General features: G+C 54.0%; 1 protein-coding gene across 3 annotated transcripts in view; it reads left to right on the top strand.

Annotated features, from left to right (window-relative positions):
* Positions 1-23785, top strand: part of SPTBN4 (spectrin beta, non-erythrocytic 4) — a 76425-nt gene that overhangs the window by 25757 nt on the left and 26883 nt on the right. For all 3 annotated transcript variants that reach the window (XM_038528850.1, XM_038528849.1, XM_038528851.1), the window contains 13 exons: positions 1243-1355; positions 1452-1639; positions 1714-1831; positions 2106-2264; positions 2863-3165; positions 3521-3671; positions 7109-8057; positions 9259-9396; positions 12397-13147; positions 14574-14776; positions 18349-18439; positions 21929-22075; positions 23304-23567. In XM_038528850.1, coding sequence (XP_038384778.1) covers positions 1243-1355; positions 1452-1639; positions 1714-1831; positions 2106-2264; positions 2863-3165; positions 3521-3671; positions 7109-8057; positions 9259-9396; positions 12397-13147; positions 14574-14776; positions 18349-18439; positions 21929-22075; positions 23304-23567 — 3575 coding nt within the window. The remainder of the gene's footprint in view (positions 1-1242; positions 1356-1451; positions 1640-1713; positions 1832-2105; positions 2265-2862; positions 3166-3520; positions 3672-7108; positions 8058-9258; positions 9397-12396; positions 13148-14573; positions 14777-18348; positions 18440-21928; positions 22076-23303; positions 23568-23785) is intronic.

Below are 23785 nucleotides of genomic sequence, written 5' to 3'. Positions count from 1 at the left end.
TGAGTTTCTCCTCTGGGCCCAGGGTATTCTTTCTAATACTTATAGGGCTCCCAGGTGGCAGGTACTGTCCTTACTGTTATAATGGAGAAACTGAGGCTTAGAGAAGTTAGGCCTATTTCCTAAGGACATGCAGTGAGTAAGTGGTTGAACAGGGATTCAAGCACATGCTTCCTCCAAAGCCCATGTCCTTGACCTCTGACCTCATACACCATTAATACATTTAACAAATATTTATTGAACTCTTACAGTGTGCTGGGCATGGCTAGAACAATGGTGAAAAAAGATAGGCACAGGGGGGCCTGGGTGGCTCAGTCGGTTAAGTGGCTGCCTTCTGGCTCAGGTCATTATCCCAGAGTCCTGAGATTAAGCACCCCCCCTCCCCCAGTCAGGCTTCCTGCTCAATGGGGAGTCTGCTTCTCCCTCTCCCTCTGCTGCTCCCCCCCCCCCCGCTGTGCTCTATCTTGCTCTCTCTCTGTCAAATAAATAAATAAAATTTTTACAAAGATAAATAAAAAAAATATTTTAAAAAAGAAAAAGACAGGCACAGCCTTTGTGCTCATGAAGCTTGAACTCAAGATAAGGGCATGATCGCATAAATGAATATTTAATTGAAAATTATAAGTTCCAGGAGGAGTTCCAGGATAAGATGCCATGAGGAAGACTAAGGGGGGGGGGGGCAACTCTTCACAGGCTGAACAGGGAGGCTTATCTGAGGAAATGTGAGTTGAGCCCTGAAGGATGAGTGGGAGTTAGGCACACAGAAGAGGGAACATTGTTCTATATAGTGAAAACAGCATGTGTGGGCAGCCTGGGTGGCTCAGTGGCTTAGCGCTGCCTTCAGCCCAGGGTGTGATCCTGGAGTCCCGGGATCGAGTCCCACGTCTGGCTCCCTGCATGGAGCCTGCTTCTCCCTCTGCCTGTGTGTGTCTCTGCCTTTCTCTGTATCTCTCATGAATAAATAAATAAAATCTTAAAAAGAAAAGCATGTGCAAAGGGCCTGAGGTGGAAGGTAGAGTGGTATGAAATAACTATGGCTAGTTTCTCTATGGTGGTTTGCATATGTTGGGTACTGTTTAATCTCATGAGGTAGATCCCTATTTGGCAGATACAAAAATTAAGGAACAGAGAGTTTAGTTATCTTGCCCAAGGTCACACAGCTAGTAAGAGTGGGCTCTCCCTCCCTCCTCCCAGTCCCTGTCAGAATGCTCACCGACATGCTTCCCCGCTCTCCTTTCCCCCCAGATGTGAACATGGAAGCTCCGGATGAGAAGTCCATCATCACCTATGTGGTGTCTTTCTACCACTATTTCTCCAAGATGAAGGCTCTGGCTGTCGAGGGGAAGCGGATCGGGAAGGTTTGGGGAGCCAGGGGAAGGGGTGGATGGGAGCTTGGGAACCACCTGGGGGCACATCTGGGATGAAGCTGACCCCATCTTCCTTCGCCGGGCCAGGTCCTGGACCAAGTGTTGGAGGTGGGGAAGATCATTGAGCGCTATGAGGAGCTGGCCGCCGAGCTGCTGGCCTGGATCCACCGCACCGTGGGCCTCATCAGCAACCAGAAGTTTGCCAACTCATTGAGTGGGGTGCAGCAGCAGCTCCAGGCTTTCACGGCCTATTGCACACTGGAGAAGCCAGTCAAGTGAGGCCCAGCTGAGGAGGGAGGGCAGCAAGTGGAGGTGTGGAGGCGGGGTTCCTGAGCTCAAGCCCCTTCAGGTTTCAGGAGAAGGGGAACCTGGAGGTGCTGCTCTTCAGCATCCAGAGCAAACTACGTGCCTGCAATCGTCGCCTCTTTGTGCCTCGGGAGGGCTGTGGCATCTGGGATATCGACAAGGTGAAGTTGAGAGTATGGGGAAGAGGCAGGGTGACTCTGTGCGGTTGTGTAGGTTGTGCATTGCTCAAGGGAGCCATTTATATTGTAGACGCCATGGATTGGGTATTTGTCCTGACAGCCTTCCAGCAGGAAAGTGTCATGAAGGAGCAATACATTTTTCCCCCAGTTTACACGAAGGTGCTGTGAATGCTAGGAGTCACCTCTGACAGAGAAGCCAGGGCCATCAAAGTGGGGGGCGTTGTTGGGGTCTGACTGCCTCCTCCCATCTCCCTAGGCCTGGGGCCAGCTGGAGAAGGCAGAGCACGAACGGGAGGCTGCTCTGCGGGCTGAGCTGATCCGGCAGGAGAAGCTGGAACTGCTGGCTCAGAGGTTTGACCACAAGGTGGCTATGAGGGAGAGCTGGCTGAATGAGAACCAGCGCCTGGTCTCCCAGGTACGGCATTCAGGGCTCGGCTCTGGGGGCAAAGGAGGGAGGGGCAGGGCTGGTGGCCCTGGGACCAGAGAGGGAGTCTCCCTCTCCTAAGCGAGACAGAAGTGTTGGATTAGTCTCCTAGGTGGCGAGTGAGGGTGGGAAGGGAGAGCTGGTCTCCTAAGTGAGCGGTGGGGGAGGGGTGCGGGCCAGATCTCCAAGGTAACAGGAGAGTGAGGTTGGTCTCCAGGGTAACTAGAGAGGACAGAATTAGTCTCTTCAGGGATAGGGAGACTATTTAATTAGACTAAGTGACTGAGGAGGTTGTATCTGGTGTCCAGGGTAACTTGGGAGGATAGACTTGGTCTCCTAAGTAACAGGGAAGGGTAGGCCTGGTCCCCAGGCTCTAGGGCAGTGGTAGGATGGGGACCGTTTCCTGGGTGATGAGTTTAAGGCTAGAGATGTGATGAAGAAGTGCAGGGCTGGTCTCCAGGGTAACCGAGGAAGATGGAGCTGGTCTCCAAGGTAACCTGGGCTGGTGTGGCAGGGGCAGGGTAACAGGTGCATGGCTGGGGCAACATGGGTGAGCACCCGTGGCCTGCCCTGCCCTGCCCTGCCCCAGGACAACTTCGGGTATGAGCTGCCAGCAGTCGAGGCAGCCATGAAGAAGCACGAAGCCATCGAGGCGGACATTGCGGCCTATGAGGAGCGGGTGCAGGGCGTGGCCGAGCTGGCCCAGGCACTGGCAGCTGAAGGCTACTACGATGCCCGGCGTGTGGCGGCCCAGCGTGACAGCGTCCTGCGCCAGTGGGCCCTGCTGACCGGGCTGGTGGGCGCCCGGCGGACACGGCTCGAGCAGAACCTGGCCCTACAGAAGATCTTCCAGGAGATGGTGTACATGGTGGACTGGATGGAGGAGATGCAGGTGGGCAGGACCTGGAGCCCAGGGCTGTAGACACTGAGTGTTGTCGGGGAGCTGAAGAGGGTTGGGGAGAGAGATGGGAAGAGATGGAGACAGAAAGGCATAGGTGAGAAAGAGGTGGAGTCAGAGGGAGGGAGATGCTAGAGCCCAGGAACATGGAGAGAGGGGAGGTGGAACACTCAGAGAGAGAGAGAGAGAGAGAGAGAGATGCTGACAGGGACAAGGCGATTGAGACAGAGATCAGAGTTCAAGGGATGGGTTGGAGGAGCTGAAGAGTAGTCCAGACAGGGACAGTGCGGAGTGGGCCTGGCCTGAGGGCCAAGGCCAAACATGTGCTCAGTGCTGCCCCCTCTTGTAGGCTCAGCTGCTCTCCCGCGAGTGTGGGCAGCACCTGGTGGAGGCCGAGGACCTGTTGCAGAAGCACGGACTGTTGGAGGGGGACATCGCGGCCCAGAGTGAGCGGGTGGAGGCACTCAACGCTGCTGCCCTGCGTTTCTCTCAGCTGCAGGGTGAGTTTAGGGTGGAGACTTTCAGGGCTGGAGCTAATAGAAACAGAACGACTCTGTAAGAGACAGTAAGAAGGAGTGAGCTCCCTGTCTTTGGAGGCATCCAAGCACAAAATAGATTCACATTCCAGCAGGGATATCATGGGGGAAATTATTGCCTTGGGTGGAGGTTAGACCACATGACTCCTTCCTGCTTTGAGATTCTGCAGTAACATTTACATTTTTATCAAGCACTTGTGTAAAACGAAGCCCTTCACAGCCAAATCTCAGTGAATGCTGTAAAACGTCTGTGTAAGGTAATATATAGTCAGGGCCTGTTTGGCAGCAAATAATAGAAACTTGGTTCAGTTAGCTTCTGGGGAAAGGGGGAGTGTCTTGGCCAATGTAACTAAAAGTCCAGCCAGGGAGGGGCAATTCAGCTTCAGGCATGGCTGGATCCAGGGATTGTCCAATAATGCTTTGAAGACTCCATCTCTCTGATTGTCGTATCTATGTTTGTATCACTCATGGGCGGTCCCTCCCCTTATGTAAATCTGGGATTATTCAGCCCCATGTTTACATCCTAGCAACTTAGTGGACCGAACAGGAGACAAGCCCCTTTGCCCCAATATTTCTGACAAATGGTTCAAGGAGAGCTTTCATTTCCCCACTGGGGGTTCCATCCCCTCCACTCAGCCAAGCATTGTAACTCCAAGCCCTACAGTGAGCTAATTGGCCACATCTATGTGACATGCCCACCCCAGTGCCAAGAGTGGGGTCGGCTCTTTCCAAAGACTTGGACTGAGGAAGAGGAGGGTGGAAGCCATTACCAGCAGCAGGGGGTGGATGCTGATAGGCAAAACCAAGACTCGCTCTAAAAAGGTTGTCATTGTACTGATGTCAACTTCCAGTCACAGTCCACCAGGAATCCCCCTGTTGTCAGACTGAGTTGGGGTTGTTGGCTCTTTGCACACACCCTGGGGAACCATGGGGCCTCTCAGCAGGAGGATGTCAGGATGGGCTTGTTACAGGTTGTGGGCTTGTGTTAGGTGATTTGGGGAATATTTATGTGGTGTGTTTTGCTGCGGATTGAATACTTCTAGGAGGTGGGAATAACTAGGTGATGGCTCATCTTAGTCATCGTTGTCCAGGTGGGGGGTGGGAGGAGAGGAATTGGCAGCCATCATTCACCTGAGCTGGGGCGGGGGGATGGGTGGCGGCTTCTGTGGCTTGCACAGTGACCTCTTTTCTGTGTGTGCTCAGACACGGTTATGGGAGGGTCTCGTTTCCATGCCACTCCCTCGTGGTCACAGAGTGGCCTTGCCTGAAGTTGCTGTCCTGCGAAACCGTGTATGCAAGCTGTGAGTGCAGACGAGACTGCTTTTTGCTTTCTTGCAAAAGAAAAGGAAAGGAAAGGCCCAGAGCCATCGAGCTAAGAGGCTTCCAGGCACCTGTTGCACTCCTGTGTCTGGAGCCACAGCCCTTTGGAATCCTGAAGCATCAGTAGAAAAGGCAGGGCCTGTCTGGCTTGCAGACAGGGGGTGGTTCTCACTCTTACAGGCTGGGTCAAGTGTTGGAGTTTCCTTCCACGCCCCATAGGACATGCCCACCCTGGCTCAGCCCATGTCCCAACCTCAGGAGAGGCTGTTGGGACCCTCTCCTTCTCCTTAGGGATGTTGTCTTAGAAGGCTCCCTCTGTCTTCTCCTTGTGAGATCTCGATGCCTGGTGGCAGCCAGTGGCACCATACCAACAGCAAAGAGGCTGGGGAGGGGGGTATGTTATGGTGATGAGAAGCAGCGCTGCCTGACATGTGGTTTAGAGGGTGGCCTCCCTGATCTGTCACTTCTCAGCTGATCCTGTGCAAGTGGCTTCCTTCCCAGAACCTCAGTTTCTTCATCTGTAAGATGGGGCTAATAAGGATACTGCCCCACAGCGTGGTTGTGAGGATGAGATGACGTTATGCCAGAGTCAGGCCTGGATACACGAATGCCTTGTTGCTGTTGATTTTTCAGTTGGATGCTTTGGTATTTGGGTCAGTTTCAGTGAATGTCCAGAAATCTGGAAATGGCACATCCCATCTAGGGCAGTGGCTCTCACAGTGTTTTGACCCACTAAGAAATACGTTTACCTCCTGACCCAGAGTTCACACGCACATGTGCATACACAGGCACAAAGGTTTTATGAAACAATGCTTCCCCTTGCCTTCTGTGTTGCATCCTGATATTTTCTTTTCTTTTTTTTTTTTAAGACTTTATTTATTTAAAAGAGAGCAATCACAAGCAGGGGGAGCAGCAGAGGGAGAGGGAGAAGTAGGCTCCTCACTGAGCAAGGAGCCTGATGTGGGACTCGATCCCAGGATTCTGGGATCATGACCTGAGCCAAAGGCAGATGCTTAGCTGACTGAGTCACCTAGGTGCCCCACATCCTGATATTTTCTGTTCATTCTATTCTTATTCCATTAAAGAAATGCTGGCTGTGAGCCATTAAGTTATTTTCACAATTCTCTGGTCACAAACCAGAATTCTAGGAGGAAGGTGAACTCTTTGAATAAAAAAGGGAGTTCAGGTCATCACTGGAGTTAAGAGATAAGGCAACAAAGGATAAAAGGGGGAACCCAGAAAATGACTCAAGAATAGAGATATTTCCGGTTGCTTGGCTGGCTCAGAGGGTAGTAAGTTTGAGCCCTAAATTTGGTGTAGAGATTACTTAAAATAAAAATAATAGAGATGTTTCATTTGGTCCAGTCCTGGAGGAATACAATTAACCCTAAAATATACAGATTTTAGGATTCTCTGAATCTCAGTTTCCACCCATCATTCAATCAGTACTAAGTCACTGTTTTTTTTTCTTTCTTTTTTTTTTTTAAGATTTTATTTTATTTAATCATGAGAGATACAGAGCAGGAGAGAGAGAGGCAGAGACACAGGCAGAGAGAGAAGCAGGCTCCATGCAGGGAGCCCGATGTGGGACTCGATCCAAGCAGGGTCTCCAGGATCACGCCCTGGGCTGCAGGCGGCGCTAAACCGCTGCGCCACCCGGGCTGCCCTAAGTCACTGTTTTAATCAGGCCACACTGTGCTGGGCAATGATGGGGACACAGTGTGACGGAGACCCTGCCCTCACGGGCTCCTGCCTTGTGGGGCTCCCAGTCCAGGTCCTGCCCTCATGCGACTCCCAGTCCAGTGGGGGTGACAAAACAGGCAGTGATAGCCAGAGGGGTCAGGGCTGGGATGGTGGGGAGGACACAGGCAGAGGGGTCAGGGCTGGGGTGGAGGAAGAGGAGAGGCCTGGGGGAGCCAGAGAAGGCGCCTGCTCCAGACAGCCTGTCTAGGGCTGCGGGGCCGCGCAACCTCGCACCCCATGAGGCCTACCTAGCCAAGGACAGGGCAGGTAGCCTGCGCCTCCGTCTCGGCGCCCCCTGCCGGTGGCCAACCCGGGATCCTCCCCTTCTCCTGGCCCAGGCTACCAGCCCTGCGATCCTCAGGTCATCTGCAACCGCGTGAACCACGTGCACGGCTGCCTGGCGGAGCTGCAGGAGCAGGCGGCGCGACGGCGCGCCGAGCTGGAGGCCTCGCGGAGCCTGTGGGCGCTGCTGCAGGAGCTGGAGGAGGCCGAGAGCTGGGCCCGCGACAAGGAGCGCCTCCTGGAGGCGGCGGGCGGCGGCGGCGGCGGCGGGGCGGCGGGCCCGGGGGGCTCGGCGGGCGGCGCGCACGACCTGTCCAGCACCGCGCGCCTCCTGGCGCAGCACAAGATCCTGCAGGGCGAGCTGGGCGGGCGGCGGGCGCTGCTGCAGCAGGCCCTGCGGCGCGGCGAGGAGCTGGCTGCGGCCGGCGGCGCCGTGGGCCCGGGCGCCGACACGGTGCACCTGGCGGGGCTGGCGGAGCGCGCGGCGAGCGCCCGGCGGCGCTGGCAGCGGCTGGAAGAGGCGGCGGCGCGGCGCGAGCGGCGGCTGCAGGAGGCGCGGGCGCTGCACCAGTTCGGCGCCGACCTCGACGGGCTCCTGGACTGGCTTCGCGACGCCTACCGCCTAGCAGCCGCGGGCGACTTCGGCCACGACGAGGCGTCCAGCCGCCGCCTGGCCCGCCAGCACCGCGCGCTCACGGGGGAGGTGGAGGCGCATCGCGGGCCCGTGGGCGGCCTGCGGCGTCAGCTGGCGACACTGGGGGGCGCCAGCGGGGCCGGGCCGCTGGTGGTGGCACTGCAGGTGCGCGTGGTGGAGGCGGAGCAGCTGTTCACCGAGGTGACCGAGGTGGCTGCGCTGCGGCGCCAGTGGCTGCGAGATGCCCTGGCGGTCTACCGCATGTTTGGCGAAGTGCACGCGTGCGAGCTGTGGATCGGTGAGAAGGAGCAGTGGCTGCTGGCCATGCGCGTGCCCGATTCGCTGGACGACGTCGAGGTGGTGCAGCACCGGTGAGCGCGCCCTTGCGGGACCCCCGGGGCCCCTTCCTCGTGCACGCAAGTCTCGCCTCCCTTAGTTCAACCGGCCTCACCTCTGCTCAGCTGGGGCCAGGGTTCCAGGGAAATGGGACCGGTAGTAAGTAGTTCCCACCTCGTGGGTGCCGAGGGATGAGTGCTTGTAGGACACTTAGCAAAAGCCTGGGCGCAGGGAGCGTTTCAGGAGCGTTTGCTGTTATTATGAAGCTTATGTTCACCTGGTGGGAAATTAACTGAAGCTTCTCCAGAGACACACCAGCCTGGCCCCTCCCCTGGGACTGCCACAGCTCCCGCACAACTGTCACCTCCCTGGCTAGTGTAATAGTTCCGACCGTGTCATTTTCTCTTCCATCACCCTGCTTGACATTTCTTCATAGCACTTACTATCCTGTGACCCATGAGATACTGATGCCTCTGTTGGCTAAGTTAGTAACAGTTGTGAGATGAACGGATGTCCCCTTTTATGGATCCACTCATTCATTCGGTTGGTGCTTAATTACCCAAGTCACAGTTTTGGGCATTGCTTTAAAAAGGGGAGGACTGTACCCAGCTTTAAAAAGATCTCCCTAGCTGCCATGTAGAAGGTGTGTTAGAGGGGTTGAGGATGGTGACTGGGAGCCTAGAGAGGCAGCTGGGGTGGGGACCCAGGTAGGAGGGGACAGGAGTTGGCCAGGCTAGGAGGCCAAGTGGCTAGACCATGGGGGCGAATGGTCTGGGGAGAAGCGTTGTCCAAAACGGAGCCCAGAACTGTGACCTTGAGGATAGTGGGGCTGCCCCTGAGATGGGGGCCAGAGGAAAACCAGATTTGGGGTAAGATGCTGATGCTGGTTTGAATCACAGAGGCTGTGAGGAGCCCCAAGGAGGTGTACGGCAGCTTTGAGGTTGCAGACATGTTCAAAAGGAATGAAGTTGAGGCCGCAGAGTGAGATGTGGGGGTTATGAGACCAGGGTCACAAGAATTGAGACTGTGGGGATTGATAGGATGGCTCAGGCAGGGTGGGAGAGAAAGCTAAGGGGGCCCAAGACAGAGCCTTGAGGAATATAACATTTAGGGGGCAGGTGGAAGGAGGAGGAGCTGGCACAGGGTCCTAAGAGTTAGAAGGAAATCCAGGAGAAGGCTGAGAAGTGGGCAGGTCCCCAGGGCTCAGGCTGCCTGAGCACGACCATCCTCCTACAGATTTGAGAGTCTGGACCAGGAGATGAACAGTCTGATGGGCCGTGTCCTGGATGTGAACCACACAGTCCAGGAGCTGGTGGAAGGAGGCCACCCCAGTTCAGATGAGGTGCGCTCCTGCCAGGACCACCTCAACAGCAGGTAAGCGAGCCTGAGGCCTCATATCAGTCCTCACAGGTTTTTTCCATCATTCTTTTCCTCATTTACTCAACTGTTGAAATCAAGAATGTGCAATTTTGACCCCGTGAGGTGATAATGGCCACCCAGGAAATTGGCAAAATCTTGAGGGGGAAATGGTAATACCCGCTGCTAGTGATGATGTGGTAAAATGAGGATACAGTATATTTTAGTGGATTATTGATTTATTTGTATAAAAACTAAGTATCTACTATCTGCCAGGAATTTTTCTAAGCAGTTTATATGCCTGGTTTTATCTTCCGATATCCCAATTCCATACTAAAATCTCCAGAATTCAGAAATACATTTTAAAAAATAGTAACAAATTAATATCTTTCCCCCTACCAGCCATTCTTCCAATGTGGGTAGGGTTAATGGAAGAAGACACAGATACAGGGAGGTGAAATCCTTAACATGATTACTCAATTCAGTAAATAGGAGCCAAACCCAGTTCTGTCTGAATCCAGAGCTGGGGCTCGTAAGCACTTAGAGCGTCTTCTCAGCCACCCTATGGGGCAGAGAAATTGCCGCATGTTAGAGAAGGGCAAGCTGGGACTCAGAGATGTGAAGACACTGGCCCAAAGTCACACAGCAAGTTAGGGGGTCAAGCCTGGGTCTGAAGTTGAATTTGACTCCTAAGACTGTAGTCTAAGATTTTAAAGCCTTTGTAGCCTTGACAAGCATCAGGGCCTCAAATGATAAGAACAATAGTGATTTACAGTGCTTAGTAAGAATATACACCGAGTGCTATAGCCACATGATATCATTAAATACTCAGTGAAATGGACACTATTTTCCCCACCTTCCAGATGAGAAAACTGAGAATCAGAGGGAAAGTTTGCCCAAGGTCACATGGTGAATCCAGCCAAAGCAGAACTTGAACTTGGGTCCTTTTAAAAGAGAGAGAGAGAGCATGCACAAGCATGGGGCAGGAGCAAAGGGAGAGAGAGAATCTTAAGCAGGCTCTATACCCAGCATGGAGCCAATGTGGGGTTTAATCCATGACCCTGAGATCATGACCTGAGCCAAAGTCAAGAGTCAGAGACTTAACCACCTGAGCCACCCAGGTGCCCCTGAACTTGGGTCCTTCCGATTTCAGAGTTCTAATCTCTGCTCTGTGGTATGTCCATTCTAGGGGGACAGAGAGACAGTGAACAAATAAACTAATAAATGAACAAGATCTTTAGAGAATTATCCTGACCCAGTAGAACATAACCGAGGGCTGAAGGTGATTTTAGATCTTGTGGTCAGCCATGACATTTGAGCAGGGCCCTCAAAGGGGATGAGAAGGAGCCAGCCATGGGAAGGGATGGGAAGGTACAGAGCACTCCAGGCAGGGAGCACAGTGGAGGCAGAAAGGAGCTTGGTATGTTCCCTCAAATTGTCCCCACTCAATAATAGCAAACAAGTACTGTTGGACCCACTTCATAAATCATAACTCATTGGACTCTCACAACACTCCTGTGAGGTAGGTGCTGTGCTAGGATCATGTCCATTTTACTGATAGGGAAACTGAGGCACAGAGAGGGTTACTTGCCAAAGGACAGACAGGTTAGACTTGACTCCAGGACATCCAGCTTGGGCCACACACAGCCTATGAAGGGGAACTGAGGCACAGAGAAGTATTATCAATTGTCTGAGGGCACAGAACAATATATAATTTTTCCCCATTAATTTATTTTGCTATTGAACACATTTGCCTTTACACCATTTGATCCTCAGCACCTGGCCAGTGGAACATGCTCAGTTTCTATTTGCTGGACCCAACACAGCATCTAATGTTGTAAGCCAGCACTTCTTTCACTCTGGCTTCAGTATTCCTTTGCACTCTTAAAAACTGCTGCGGGGGGATCCCTGGATGGCTCAGCGGTTTAGTGCCTGCCTTCCGCCTGAGGCAATGGTCCTGGGGTCCTGGGATGGAGTCCCACACGGGGCTCCCTGCAGGGAGCCTGCTTCTCTCTCTGCCTGTGTCTCTGCCTCTCTCTCTCTCTCTCTCTCTGTCTCTCATGAATAAATAAAATCTTTAAAAAAAACTGTTAGGGACCCCCAAAGAGCTTGTTTTTGTGCATTGTTGCTATCAATATTTACTACGTTGGAAGTTGATATGAGAAATTTATTTTTTTTAGATTTTATTTATTTATTCACGAAAGACACAGAGAGGCAGACATGTAGGTAGAGGGAGGAGCAGGGCTTGATCCCAAGACCCTGGATCATGACCTGAGCCAAAAGTAGATGCTCAACCACTGAGCCACCCAGGTGCCCCGATCCGAGACATTTAAAATCATTAAGTGGTTTTAAAATTACAATAATAAACCCATGATGTTAACATAACATCTTTTCTTATTTATGATAGTCACACAGAGAGAGAGAGAGAGAGAGAAGCAGAGACACAGGCAGGTTCCATGCACCAGGAGCCTGAAGTGGGATTTGATCCCGGGTCTCCAGGATCGCGCCCTGGGCCAAAGGCAGGCGCTAAACCGCTGCGCCACCCAGGGATCCCAACATAACATCTTTTTTTTTTAATGGAATATAACTACTTTTCAAAACAAAACAAAACAAAATGTGAGAAGAGTGGTTTTGGTTTTGCATTTTTGTAGATCTCTTTGCTGTCTGGTTGAGGAGAAGGCAGCTGAGTTCTCGAGTCTGCTCCTGCCTCCGGTCTTGGTCACAAAGACTCAGAACTATGGACTCTGGGGACAGACTAGGAGTGAGAAGGCAAATGGCATCTTAGCGTTATTATAAAGATAGTTTTGACCTCGCTCAGATTACATTTTGAGAACCGCTGCTCTAAGCAAGTGTGCCTTGTAGGGTTTTATTTTACACAGGCAGAAGCCGGGGCTCGATGAGGCAGAGTGACTTTCCAAAGTCACACAGTGGCCCGGTCCTATCCCAGGACCCTGGGCCTTCTAGGCCCAGGAGGAGTCCCTGTCGTCGTCCTCAAGTCGCCCTCCTTCCCCTGGGCAGGTGGAACCGCATCGTGGAGCTGGTGGAACAGCGCAAAGAGGAGGTGAGCGCAGTGCTGCTGGTGGAGAACCACGTGCTGGAGGTGGCCGAGGTGCGCGCCCAGGTGCGCGAGAAGCGGAGGGCGGTGGAGAGCGCGCCCCGAGCCGGCGGCGCCCTGCAGTGGCGCCTCAGCGGCCTGGAGGCGGCTCTGCAAGCGCTCGAGCCCCGCCAGGCGGCCCTCCAGGAGGAGGCCGCCCTGCTGGCTGTGCGCTTCCCGACGCAGGCGGCGCGGCTGCACCAGGGTGCGGAAGAACTGGGCGCCGAGTGGGGCGCGCTGGCGAGCGCGGCTCAGGCCTGCGGCGAGGCGGTGGCCGCGGCCGGGCGCCTGCAGCGCTTCCTGCACAACCTGGACGCTTTCTTGGACTGGCTGGTGCGCGCTCAGGAGGCGGCGGGCGGCGTCGAGGGGCCCCTGCCCGGCAGCCTGGAGGAGGCGGACGCGCTGCTGGCTCGCCACGCCGCGCTCAAGGAGGAAGTGGACCAGCGCGAGGAGGACTACGCGCGCATCGTGGCAGCCAGCGAGGCGCTGCTGGCATCCGACGGCGCCGAGCTGGGCCCCGGCCTGGCGCTCGACGAGTGGCTGCCGCACCTCGAACTGGGCTGGCACAAGCTGCTCGGCTTGTGGGAGGCGCGCAGGGACGCCCTGGTGCAGGCGCACGTCTACCAACTCTTTCTGCGCGACCTCCGCCAGGCTCGCGCGGTTCTCCGCAACCAGGTGGCCGCTTCGGGGCTCACGGTGGGGGCTTGAGGCCACGGGGGATCGTGGGGACAGGGAAACGTACGCACGAGTGTGTTTGCAGGGACCACTGGGTTCGTGGCTTATCCGAGGGCAGCGGGAGTGGCGAGGGTATCTGGTATGGAGCGCTGGTTTGTGGATCATCTGGAGTGAACACGTGTGGGTGTGCTGCCAGGATCTGAGGAGGATGACGGGTGGATCGGTGATTTATCTAAGGTGGCTGACACTTTGTGGACTATCCCAAGCGAGTAACGCACTTGGATATACATTGCAGTGACTTCCCGGGTGCGTGTCTGGAAGGAAGTTGAGACCTCGAGGGTTGATTGGTGATGGTTAATGGAGTTCAAAGATCTTGGGGTGGATGACGGGAGGATAAAGATTATGGAAATAGGTAATTCAGGCTGAGAGGTTATCTGGATCAGCAATTGATTGTGGATTACATGGTTGTGGGTGCCCAAATTAGCAGATAATCTTCTTATTGGGAGTGGTAATTTGCATGCCCTCTGCAGAGGGGAAATGTTTATGGTTTGAGAAATCAACTGGCTTGCCATGGTTATCTGGGAAGAGCTGATCCATTTGGAGATCATTCTAGGAGGGCAAGCAAGATTGAGGATTTGGACAAGATAGAAGATTCCGTTTCCCCCCAGTTGTCCAAGAGTAGCTACCAAGCTTTGGAGATCATTTTAGAAAGGGCCCCTGCCTATGCTAGTTATCTTAGAGAAAGCTGACCCAGTTTGAGGATTATCTGGGGGGACAGACAGGGAGCCCCAGGAATTCTGAATATGGATGCTGAGGGAGCCTTTAGAGAACCTTTCTGACCTCGCTGTTTTACAGTTAGAAAACTAACCCCAGAGAGGGAAAGAACTTCCTGGAGGCCACCCAGCTCCCAGTTCAGGCTTAATGGATTAACCAAATATTTACCGAATGCCTCCTCTGTGCCACGCACTATTCTGGGACTGACCAGACTTTAGAAAACAGAACACAAAAATCCCACTCTCCTGCAGCTGGCCTTCGTGTGTGTGTGTGTGTGTGTGTGTGTGTGAAGATGATAAACAAGTAAATGCATACAAAAATAATATGTCAGGTATACGCTATGAAAAATAATAAAGCAAGGCAAAGGGACGTAGCTGGGGCAGCAGGTGGTATTTCTGGCAGATGGTCAGAGGACCTGAAGAAAGTGAAGGAGCCGACCATGGAGGTATCTGGAGGGAGGGACTGCCAGGCAGAGGGCCTAGCATAGGCAAAGGCCCGGAGGTTGGGTCATACCTGGCATGTTCCATGTTAGAATGAGGTGAACAAAGAGAGAGGACATAGAGGGGAGGTGGCAAGCCAGGCCAGCAGCCTCTCCCATGTCCTGGCACCAAGCTGACCTGAACACCCCCATCCAAACTCCTCCCCTCCCCAGGAGATGGCACTGTCGGGTCCCGAGCTCCCAGGCACAGTGGAGTCCGTAGAGGAGGCACTGAAAAGGCACCGGGATTTTCTCACCACGATGGAGCTGAACCAGCAGAAGATGCAGGTGGCTGTGCAGGCTGCTGAGGGCCTACTGAGGCAGGGCAACGCCTATGGCGAGCAGGCCCAGGAGGCTGTGACCCGGCTGTTGGAGAAGTAGGTCCCTCACACCCCAGGGGCACAGAGGGAGGGACGAAGAGGCCAGGGCTCCCCTCTCCTTTCCATCCCGATTTCTGCTGCTCTGCCCCTCTCTGATTTCTATTTAATTCCATACTGTTTCAGATTTGACTGAACTTGATATTTTGTGAAAAGGTAACCAACTGGTGGTCGGAAACCCAAAAGATACGGAAAGGATATACAGTGAAGTTTCTCTGCCAAGCCTGCTCTCAGCAGCCTGGGGTAGCTGGACTGGTTGTTAAAATGTTAACTTCTTTTTCTAGATGCCCGGCGTCTGCCCTGTTTTCTGGGCCCCAGAATCCAGCAGCTGAAGGCCAGACACAGGTTCCGGTCTGGCTTTCCAGATGGGATACTGTCCCCTGCCATACTGGGTTTTGGATATTGTGAATGAGCACCTCCAGCAGGCCCTGAAGGCCCAGTTCCCTAGGAGGCACGCAGAGTGTGTGCATGTGTCGGTGTCTCTATCATGCTTCTCTTGCACACCATCAGTCACCATCTGTCTCTCGCCACTACCCTGTCTCTTGTCTGCCCTTGCACTAATTGAGCAAAGACATTTACTGAATATCCAGTGTGTGCCAGGCACTCTTCTAGGCCCTGAATGAAACACTATCCCCTACTCCCCCCTGCTGCCCACCCAAAATCCCATCCCTCAAGTTGAGTCTTTTATAGGGGCTCCTCCAGCCTGATTTCTATCATCATTGCTGTTTCTGCCCCTTATGGTGAGCCATGAGGACCCAGTGCCCCTCCCTCTGTCTTTCCACTGTCTGATGGAAAGCATGCCTGGTCACTCCACCACCATCGACAACCCAGAGACCCCAGCCCTTCCTCTGTCTGGGGCTCCCCTAAATTCATCTGGGACAAGGCTGAAATTTTCTAAGGGAAGCTTTCATGGGGATTCTGGTCCTAAGGGTATAAACTCATGATCTAGCACTCCCAGTGGCATGCTGGGACCCACCCTCCCTTTTCCACCCATTTCTTAAACACCTGCTATATGCCGGGCTCTGCAGAATGACAAGGATGGAACCTAGGGGACTCCTCATTCTGTGATTCCTTCTTCCTTCCTCCCTTCCTTTTTGGTCATTAATTGCTCCTTTCATTCTATCATTTACTCAGCTAATTAAAACAGCTACTGAGTCCATCCCCTGTTCCAAGGCCCTGTGTGGGGCGATGCTGGGCACACAGTAGTGACCAGGACAGCACACGATTCCTGCCCTCACAGAGCTCACATGCTGTCTGACAAGGATGGCCCGGAATGGTCAGGACCGGGATGGAAGAAATACAGGGGTTTGTGGGAGCCCCCAGGCTTGTGCTGGGTGAGGCTGGGAACACAGCAGGAACCCAGACAGTCCGGGTGCCTGTCTTCCTACCAACCCCTGCACCTTCACAGTTCGTTTGTCTAGGGACAGGTTTCCTACCTGCTGGAAGTCATAAAATATCCACTCTTTGGGGACCTTGGAGAGGGTTTTCCACACCCACAACAGGGGATAGAATGGTGCAGAGCTGGGGGCTGCGGTCCTGGAGTCAGGCAGTCAGATGCTAGTCCCAGCTCTACCCCTTAATCTGAGAGATTCAAGGTGAGACACTTTGCTCCTCTGTGTCTGGCCTCACCTGGAACCTGCCCCGTCCTGTGTCCTGTGTCCTGTGTCCTGTGTCCTGTGTCCTGTGTGTGAAGTGTTCTTCTTATCTGCATTTTGCAATCTAGAGACTCAGTTAGGGGAAGTGACTTACCCAAGATCACAGCCAGGAAGTGACCCAGCTGGGATAGGAAGGATGTGAACATTGTTGTTGTCTCGATCTCTGGGAAAAGAGGGATTTTCCTCATTCCTAGCACTGATGCTGGCAAATTGGCTGGTGAAGACCTGGAGGAATTATTTAAGTTCAATTTCAGAGGCATTTCCTATTTCCTGGCTCCTGAGCTGGGTCTAGGCAGAAGGGAATTGGTACTTTGGTTGTTGGTCTCTGGCTTGTCCTGTTCCTTCTTCCAGTCATGCCCCTGGTTCTCTGTGACTTTTCTTTGCCCCTTTGCCTCCACTTGGGTGTAGATCTCTGAGTCTCTGCTTCCTTTTGTGTTTCTCCCTGTTTTTCTCTCCCTCCATCTGCATCTCTCTGATTTTGTGTTCTCTTCTGCTCCTCTGTCTTTCTCACTTTACCTTTGTTTCTGTCATCTCTCTCTCTCTGCTTTATGTCTCATTCATTCATTCATTCATTCATTCATTCATTCATTCAGGAAATGTATATTGAGCACCTGATGTGTGCGAGGCTCTTTTTCTAGGCATTTGGGATATATCTGTGATGAAAACAAAGATTCCTACCCTTGTGGAATGAAATCCTAGTGGGGGAGATGGCCAAGATAAATAAATAACATATAGTGTGTTAGTGCTAAGTGCAAGTGAAAATTAAAAAAGAAAAGAAAGCCAGAAAGTCTTGGAGAGCCATCAGAAGGGGCTTCACTAAGAAGGTGGTATTTAGATAGTAGATATTGGGGGTGGGGGGAGCATTCCGGGCAGAGGGAACAGCCGGTGCCAAGGCCCTGAGGTGGGAATGGCTTGTGCAAGACAAAGGAAAATGGGATGTCCCAGCCCCCCTCCAGACTCTTGGGCACTCTGTACTGTGGGCAGGAGGCCAGGCTGCCTGGGGCTGTGGTCTGGGCTGGCTCCGGGGTGCTGGGGCTTGGATCCAGCCCGGCCAGTTCACCTAGGCCAAAGGTCTGGCCTTGCTTGCCAGTGCACCTGCCCACACTCTGTGTGGCTGCAGCCCCATCTTTGCCCACACCCCACTCTCTTCCCTTTCTCTAGCTCTGCTGCACCCTCCTCCCATCTGGCTAGCTGAATCTTTTACTGGTGTCATCTTGCCACTTCTCTGCCTTTTCCTCTCCCTGTGTCCCTGCCCTGACCCCATCACTTTCCCTCTCTCTGCCTCTTTCTCTCTCTCCTTGTCTACTGCTCTTGGTCTCTCTCTCTCTGCCTCACTACCCTGCTGCATTTCTTTCCTTGTCTTTCCTCATTTTTTTTTTCTCCCCGGGGTTTCCTTCTCTTTGTCAATCACTTCCTCTTGAAGTCTGCTTCTCCCTGTCTCTGGTCTTGTGTCAGTGTGTTTATTTCTCTCTAGGCCTCTGCATCTCTCTCTCTCTCTCTCTCTCTCTCTCTCTCTGAGTCTATCTCCCCCTCCTGGTGTCTTTTTCTCTCCAGGTGTCTCTTCATCTCTTAATTACTATCTCTCTATATTTTTTACTCTGCATGTCTCTTATCTCTCTGGGCTTGTGTCTCTCTTTCTTTTTCTAAGTGTCTGTATTTCTTTCCAGGTCTCTGTCTATCTCTGTCCCTCTCTCCCCCATTCTCTCCTTCCCTCTCCCTCTGCCCCTCCCCAGCTCACTGGCTCTGCCCTCACTGATGTTTCTTTGCTCCCCGCCCCACACTCCCACTTTGTTCCCGTCTCTTCCTCGCTCTTACATATGCCCCGGGTTCCTAGCCCTGCCAAGCCTGATGCCCTCACAGCCCTACTGCTGGTGTCGCCCCACAGACTTGCCCCAGCCCCTATCTCCCCATCCCCAGGAGCCAAGAAAACCAACTACGGGCCCGGCAATGGATGCAGAAGCTACACGACCAACTCGGGCTGCAGCACTTCCTCCGAGATTGCCACGAGGTAGGAACTCCAGCTGTGCTGGGCACAGTGACTTCTTTCCTAGGGAGGGAAATGCTCCAGGGCTGAGTCGCCATGGGGGCGGGGACGCCCCGTCTAAGTGGGTCGCGGAGCTATGTTCACTCGGAGCCGCCAGGGGGCGCGCGGGTTCCAGCCTCAGTGCGCAAGCTCCGCAGCTTCCACCTCCCGTCCCGCCGGGGGGAAAGGGAGGGGCCCTGGGCGCCCCTGGCAACGGCGCGCGTTCGCGCCTACGGGTCCCGCGGGGACGCGCGGTGATCTCACCTTTCTCTCGGGAGATTTGTGAGAAGCGCTTTGCTGGGGAGAGTGGTGGGAGACCGGCAGGGACAGGAGGGGGTAGACCAGCTGTCCAGAGCGCAACTTCGCTCAGAGAGACGGCCTGGAAACAAGCTTTCACCCCTTTAAAAGTGTCCAGGAATCAAGCTCTATCCCCTTTAGGGATGATCTACACATCTGTAAGGATCGCCCCAATCAGAGATGGTTCAGGTCCCCTGCCCCCTTAGAAACAGTTCAGGAGGCAAGCTATCTCCCCTCCCTTCCCCTGCATTCCATAGAAGCAGTTCTGGACCACATAAAAGGTCGCTCCCATTAGAGATGGCCCCATAAACATCTCCTAACCCCCAGAGATGATCCCGGCCTCATCCAACTATCCAGGATCATCACCACCCCTCTCCTAATAATCCAGTGCCTAAGTTTAACCCAGACAAGGATGGTTCAGGAACCAGGCCCTAATTCCTCTTATTAAAAGATGGTTTGACACCCTCCGCGGTGAACCCCCACGGGAGAGTGTTCTCCCCACATATGAAATGGACAAGGGCCTCCGTACCTCCCACCCCCACATAACTCAAGTCCATTAGAGGTGGGTCTGGGACTCAGTCCCACGCGAGACGGCTCTGGGAACCCCTGTCTCCCTCCTTCCCGATGGAGATCATTCTGGCAGTCCCTGTTAGAAGTCCATCTGGCCAACATCTTCTGAGATGTTCCGGGACTCCTCCCATATCGCCTGTCTATATTCCTGAGATAGCCGGGAATCGGAATCCCTTCTCGTTCGAGATGGTTCAGGAGCCCACCCCACCCCCACCCCACCCCATACTTCACGTAGCTGAGGGAGCCCGGCCTCAGGCCCCCCCTCCTGTCCTTCGATTAGGTCCGGGAGCTCCTTCTCCCTCCCGTGGGATCGTTCTGGACCAAGTAGCAGTAATCTGAGATGGCGCAGAACCACCCCCACTCCCGGCCCCCCATGCTTTAGGGAGGTGGTGAATCCTCCGCCACCCCCCGACTGAGGCCCGGCAAGGAGGCGGGCACGGAGGCAGGCAGGGGGCGCGCGCGGGCGGGCGCGCTGCCGCGGCGCGGGGGCGGGGGCGGGGGCGCGCGTCCGCCGGAGTCTCAGCCGTCGCCACCGCTGCCACCGCCGTCGCAGTGGAGGGGCGAGAGCCCGCCCGCCGCAGGGACGCTCCGCCAACGCCGCTGCCACTTCAGGTCCCCGGGGCGCCCGGGGGAGGGGGCTGGCGCGCGTCCCCGCCGACGCGTGCGGGGGAGGGGGCTCGGGCGCGTGCTCGCCCGCCGAGGCCGCGGGAAGGAGGGGCGCGGGCGGCGCGGGGACCCCAGCCCTGGGGAGGGACGGTGCAGCTGGGAGCTGTCCGCGGTGCTGGTGCGGGCGGGACTGAGGGGCCGGGTCCCAGGGGAGGGAAGCGGCACAGGGAGGACTTCTAAGGCTACTCCGGGGGTAGTCTGGATCTGCCCTGGGGCTGAAGGAGGTCTCATCCTCTCTAGGGGGCTCTCCTCTGGGTTTTGGGGGAGCTGATTTTTGCCCTGGGGCTGGGGGGCTCTCCGCCTTTTGAACGGTTTCTTCCTTGGTTCTTGGGCGATCTGTGTTAGCCTTAAATGATGGGAGCAAATCACTTTTCCGGGGAGGGGGGGTTCTGCTTTGGGCAATGAGGGACTTGCATCCGCTCTGGGTTTGGGGGCTCTGATTTTGAGGGCCATTTCCTTGGTTGTTCGGGACTCTAGTTTGGCCCTGGATGATGGGGGTCAATCACTTTTGGGGGACTTTACCTTGATGACGAAGTACCATCTCCTTTAGGGCTTTGCCTTCACTGTGTGGCTGCCATTGGCGAGCTCTTCCTTGTGTGTCAGAAACCTGTGAATTGAGTTGGAGGGTTCAGTGTTTGACTTGGCTCTAGTGTGTGTGTGTATGACGGAGTCTGAAGCTGACCCGGACCCCTAGGGAGCACATGCTCCGGGGACACGGGGTGGGGTTTGGCTGGCTCGGGATTTGTCCTTGGCTTTGACTGCATTTGCCTCCCAGGCAGGGCTAGTCTGTATTTTTTTTTTAATTTTTTTTTTTTTTTTTTTTTTTTGCGGGGAGGGAAGAGGAGGATCTTGTGACGGGGGTGGGGGGGGAGGGAAAGGGGGAGGAGCAAAATGTCCCAGGTGCTAGGTTTGGTCATGAGTGGGTGGGGAGATTCCGGTTTGGGGGACAGATCTTATTTGGGGGACTTCAGAAAGCAGCTTTGCGATTGGTCCTGCTCAGGATAATGAGGGGGGCCCTATTCTGTGCTTGCATTTTGGATGACTGGTCTTGCTGGTGAGTGGGGGAGGGAGTAGAAATGGCTTTAGTTTGGGAGGGGGGCTGGCTTAGGAAGTTCTGTCTGATTCTCTTGGGGAGTCTGGGACTAGATTTTGGGGTAGGCTCATTTGGGGAGCCAGCAGGCAGCCCTGTTGCTTACATTTGGGAGGCTGGCTTTGCCTAGGGGCTGGAACTAGTCATGGTTTGGGGGAATTGCAGTCTTGGTGTCCTGGGGCTGAATATGGGAAGTCCTGTGGGCTCATTAGGAAAGCTGGATTTGGGTTGTGGGGAATGGGTTTATCCCAGATTGGAGGGCTGGTCTGGAGGGTACTAGACTTGGCTCTAATTGGGAAGTTGCTTAAGAGTTCATCCGGCCATATTGGGAGGTTAAGGCTAGGTACCTTCTTCATTTGATACCCTTGGGAATGGGTTGAGAATCTTGAATTGGTGGTTATTAGAGGCGGTTAAGACTAAACGGTAGGGTCAAAGTGTTGCTATTGGGAAGATGGCGCGGGAAGCTGAGGCTAAATTGGAAGTTGGTTAAATTAGGTGGAGATCTAGTTTTGGAGGGTTTCTTTGCCCCTGGGTGGGAGGAGGCTGACTGGCTCAGAAGCTGTACCTTTGGGGGCTTATGAGGAGTTGTGAAGGGCTGCCCTGAGGTCAGGGCAACTAGAGACTGGGCATTCTGGGGATGCCAATCCATCTTCCACCTGTAGGAAAGAGCTTGAACTGTGCCCCCAAACACCCCCAATAAAGGCCTTACTTGCAAAGTTTCTTCCATCCCTTCCTCCCTCCCTACCCCTAAATCTAGCAGTCTAGGTTTTGAATCTGGGACCTTTGGAGGAGATAGGGGTACTGTGCCAAGTTGGGGGATTCAGCTGAGCTCCTCCCCCTGTCCTGCACAGCTGGATGGCTGGATCCATGAGAAGATGCTAATGGCGCGGGATGGCACGAGGGAAGACGGCCACAAGCTGCATAAGAGATGGCTCCGGCACCAGGCATTCATGGCCGAACTGGCTCAGAATAAGGAGTGGCTGGAGAAGATCGAGAGGGTGAGGATGTAGAAGGTCCCTCTGCCTGTGCCAGGTGCTGGAGGCCTCCAGGGGGACCCACATCTCAGTTCCTGAACCCTCCACTGCCGCCCTGCCATTCCTACGCCCTCTGAACCCCTTCAGGTCATTTGCACATCTGCTCCTAGCAGTATGGCCTTGAGCGATTCACATAACCTCTTAGAGCTTCGGTTTTGCCATCTGTAAAATGGGTAGCATCTCTTCTGCATGGTGCCCTTACTCTCCTGTAACCTCTCCCACCAAGCTTTCTCCCACTCCACATGAAGCATCTAAGATGGGAGGTCAAGTAGACAGGCTGGTGGAGCAGTCCAGGGAAGCCCAGGGTTAATGGGAACTTTGGATTCCTACAACCTTGGGTTCCAATTGTGTCTTTGCCTCTTACCAGCTGTGAGCCTTGGTGAATTGTGCTAACCCCTTTGAGCCTCAATTTTCTCCGCTTTAAACTAGGGGTGCCTGGCTGACTCAGTCAGAAGAGCATGTGACTCTTGATCTTGGGGTTGGGAATTTGAGCCCCACATTGGGTGTAGAGATTACTTAAGCAAATAAAACTTTAAAAAAGAAAAGAAAAGAAGAAAATAATAAACATTGCTACTTCCCTGTGCTCTAGTGCATGTAAAGTCCTTAATAGAAGGCCAAGCACCCAGGTGCATAATTGCTATGGCGTTGTTATTCTTAATATGTACTGTACCCTATGTAGCTCTAGGCTGCCAAGGAGCTTGACTCCAGTCTTGGAGGAACCCAACCTCAACCCCCAAAACTGATTCCTACTCTTGTTGAACCCCTAGCCCTATAGGCCTCAGTACCCCCACTCCTCTAACTCAAAGGGGGACACTCAGGTCAGCCTTAAACCCAATGGTGCCCCATAAATGGTGGCATGGGGCAAAGCCACTCTTTGAGTTTAATGGAAGTTCACTCTCTCTACTTCTTTTGCTCTTTCTGTATCTCTTCTATCTCTGTCTCTGTCTCTGTCTCATCTGTCTTTCTTATGGTCCTCTTCCCATGTTTCTGACTTTACGTGCATATCCTTGTGTCCATCACTCTATATCTGTCTGTCTCTTGGCTCATCTTTCTTCCCTTGCGTTGGTCCCTTCCATCTCTGGGCCTGTCTCTGTCTCCATGTCTCTGTGTCCCATTGCCCCCATACTTCTCTGTCCCTCCCCACCACCTGCCCCCTCCCTTTCACTTCCTGTCTCCCACTCCTCTGGGACAGGAGGGCCAGCAACTGATGCAGGAGAAGCCGGAGCTGGCGGCCTCAGTGCGGAAAAAGCTGGGTGAGATCCGGCAGTGCTGGGCCGAGCTGGAGAGTACCACCCAGGCCAAGGCGCGGCAGCTCTTTGAGGCCAGCAAGGCTGACCAGCTGGTCCAGAGCTTCGCCGAGCTGGACAAGAAGCTCCTTCACATGGAAAGCCAGCTGCAAGACGTGGATCCTGGAGGGGACCTAGCCACCGTCAACAGCCAGCTCAAGAAGCTACAGGTATGGCCTGGCTGACCCAGATAGGGACTCCTGATGCCATGGGGTGGCCTGAGTCAGGATCAGACTGCACTCAAGGTATTCCACACAGAAGAGATTTAATACAAGGATTTATTTCAAATGTGTCTAGAAGGAAGAGCAGAAAGGGAATACTGAGAGAATCCAGTTAATAGTCACTCACGCCTTCCAGCAACCCTAAGGGATTGGTACCATTATTATTC

The sequence above is a fragment of the Canis lupus genome, chromosome 1 (assembly GCF_011100685.1).
Source record: "Canis lupus familiaris isolate Mischka breed German Shepherd chromosome 1, alternate assembly UU_Cfam_GSD_1.0, whole genome shotgun sequence".
NCBI lineage: Eukaryota > Metazoa > Chordata > Mammalia > Carnivora > Canidae > Canis > Canis lupus.
Note: the sequence above shows the minus strand (reverse complement) of the source record. Positions and strands in the feature narration are given on the sequence as shown.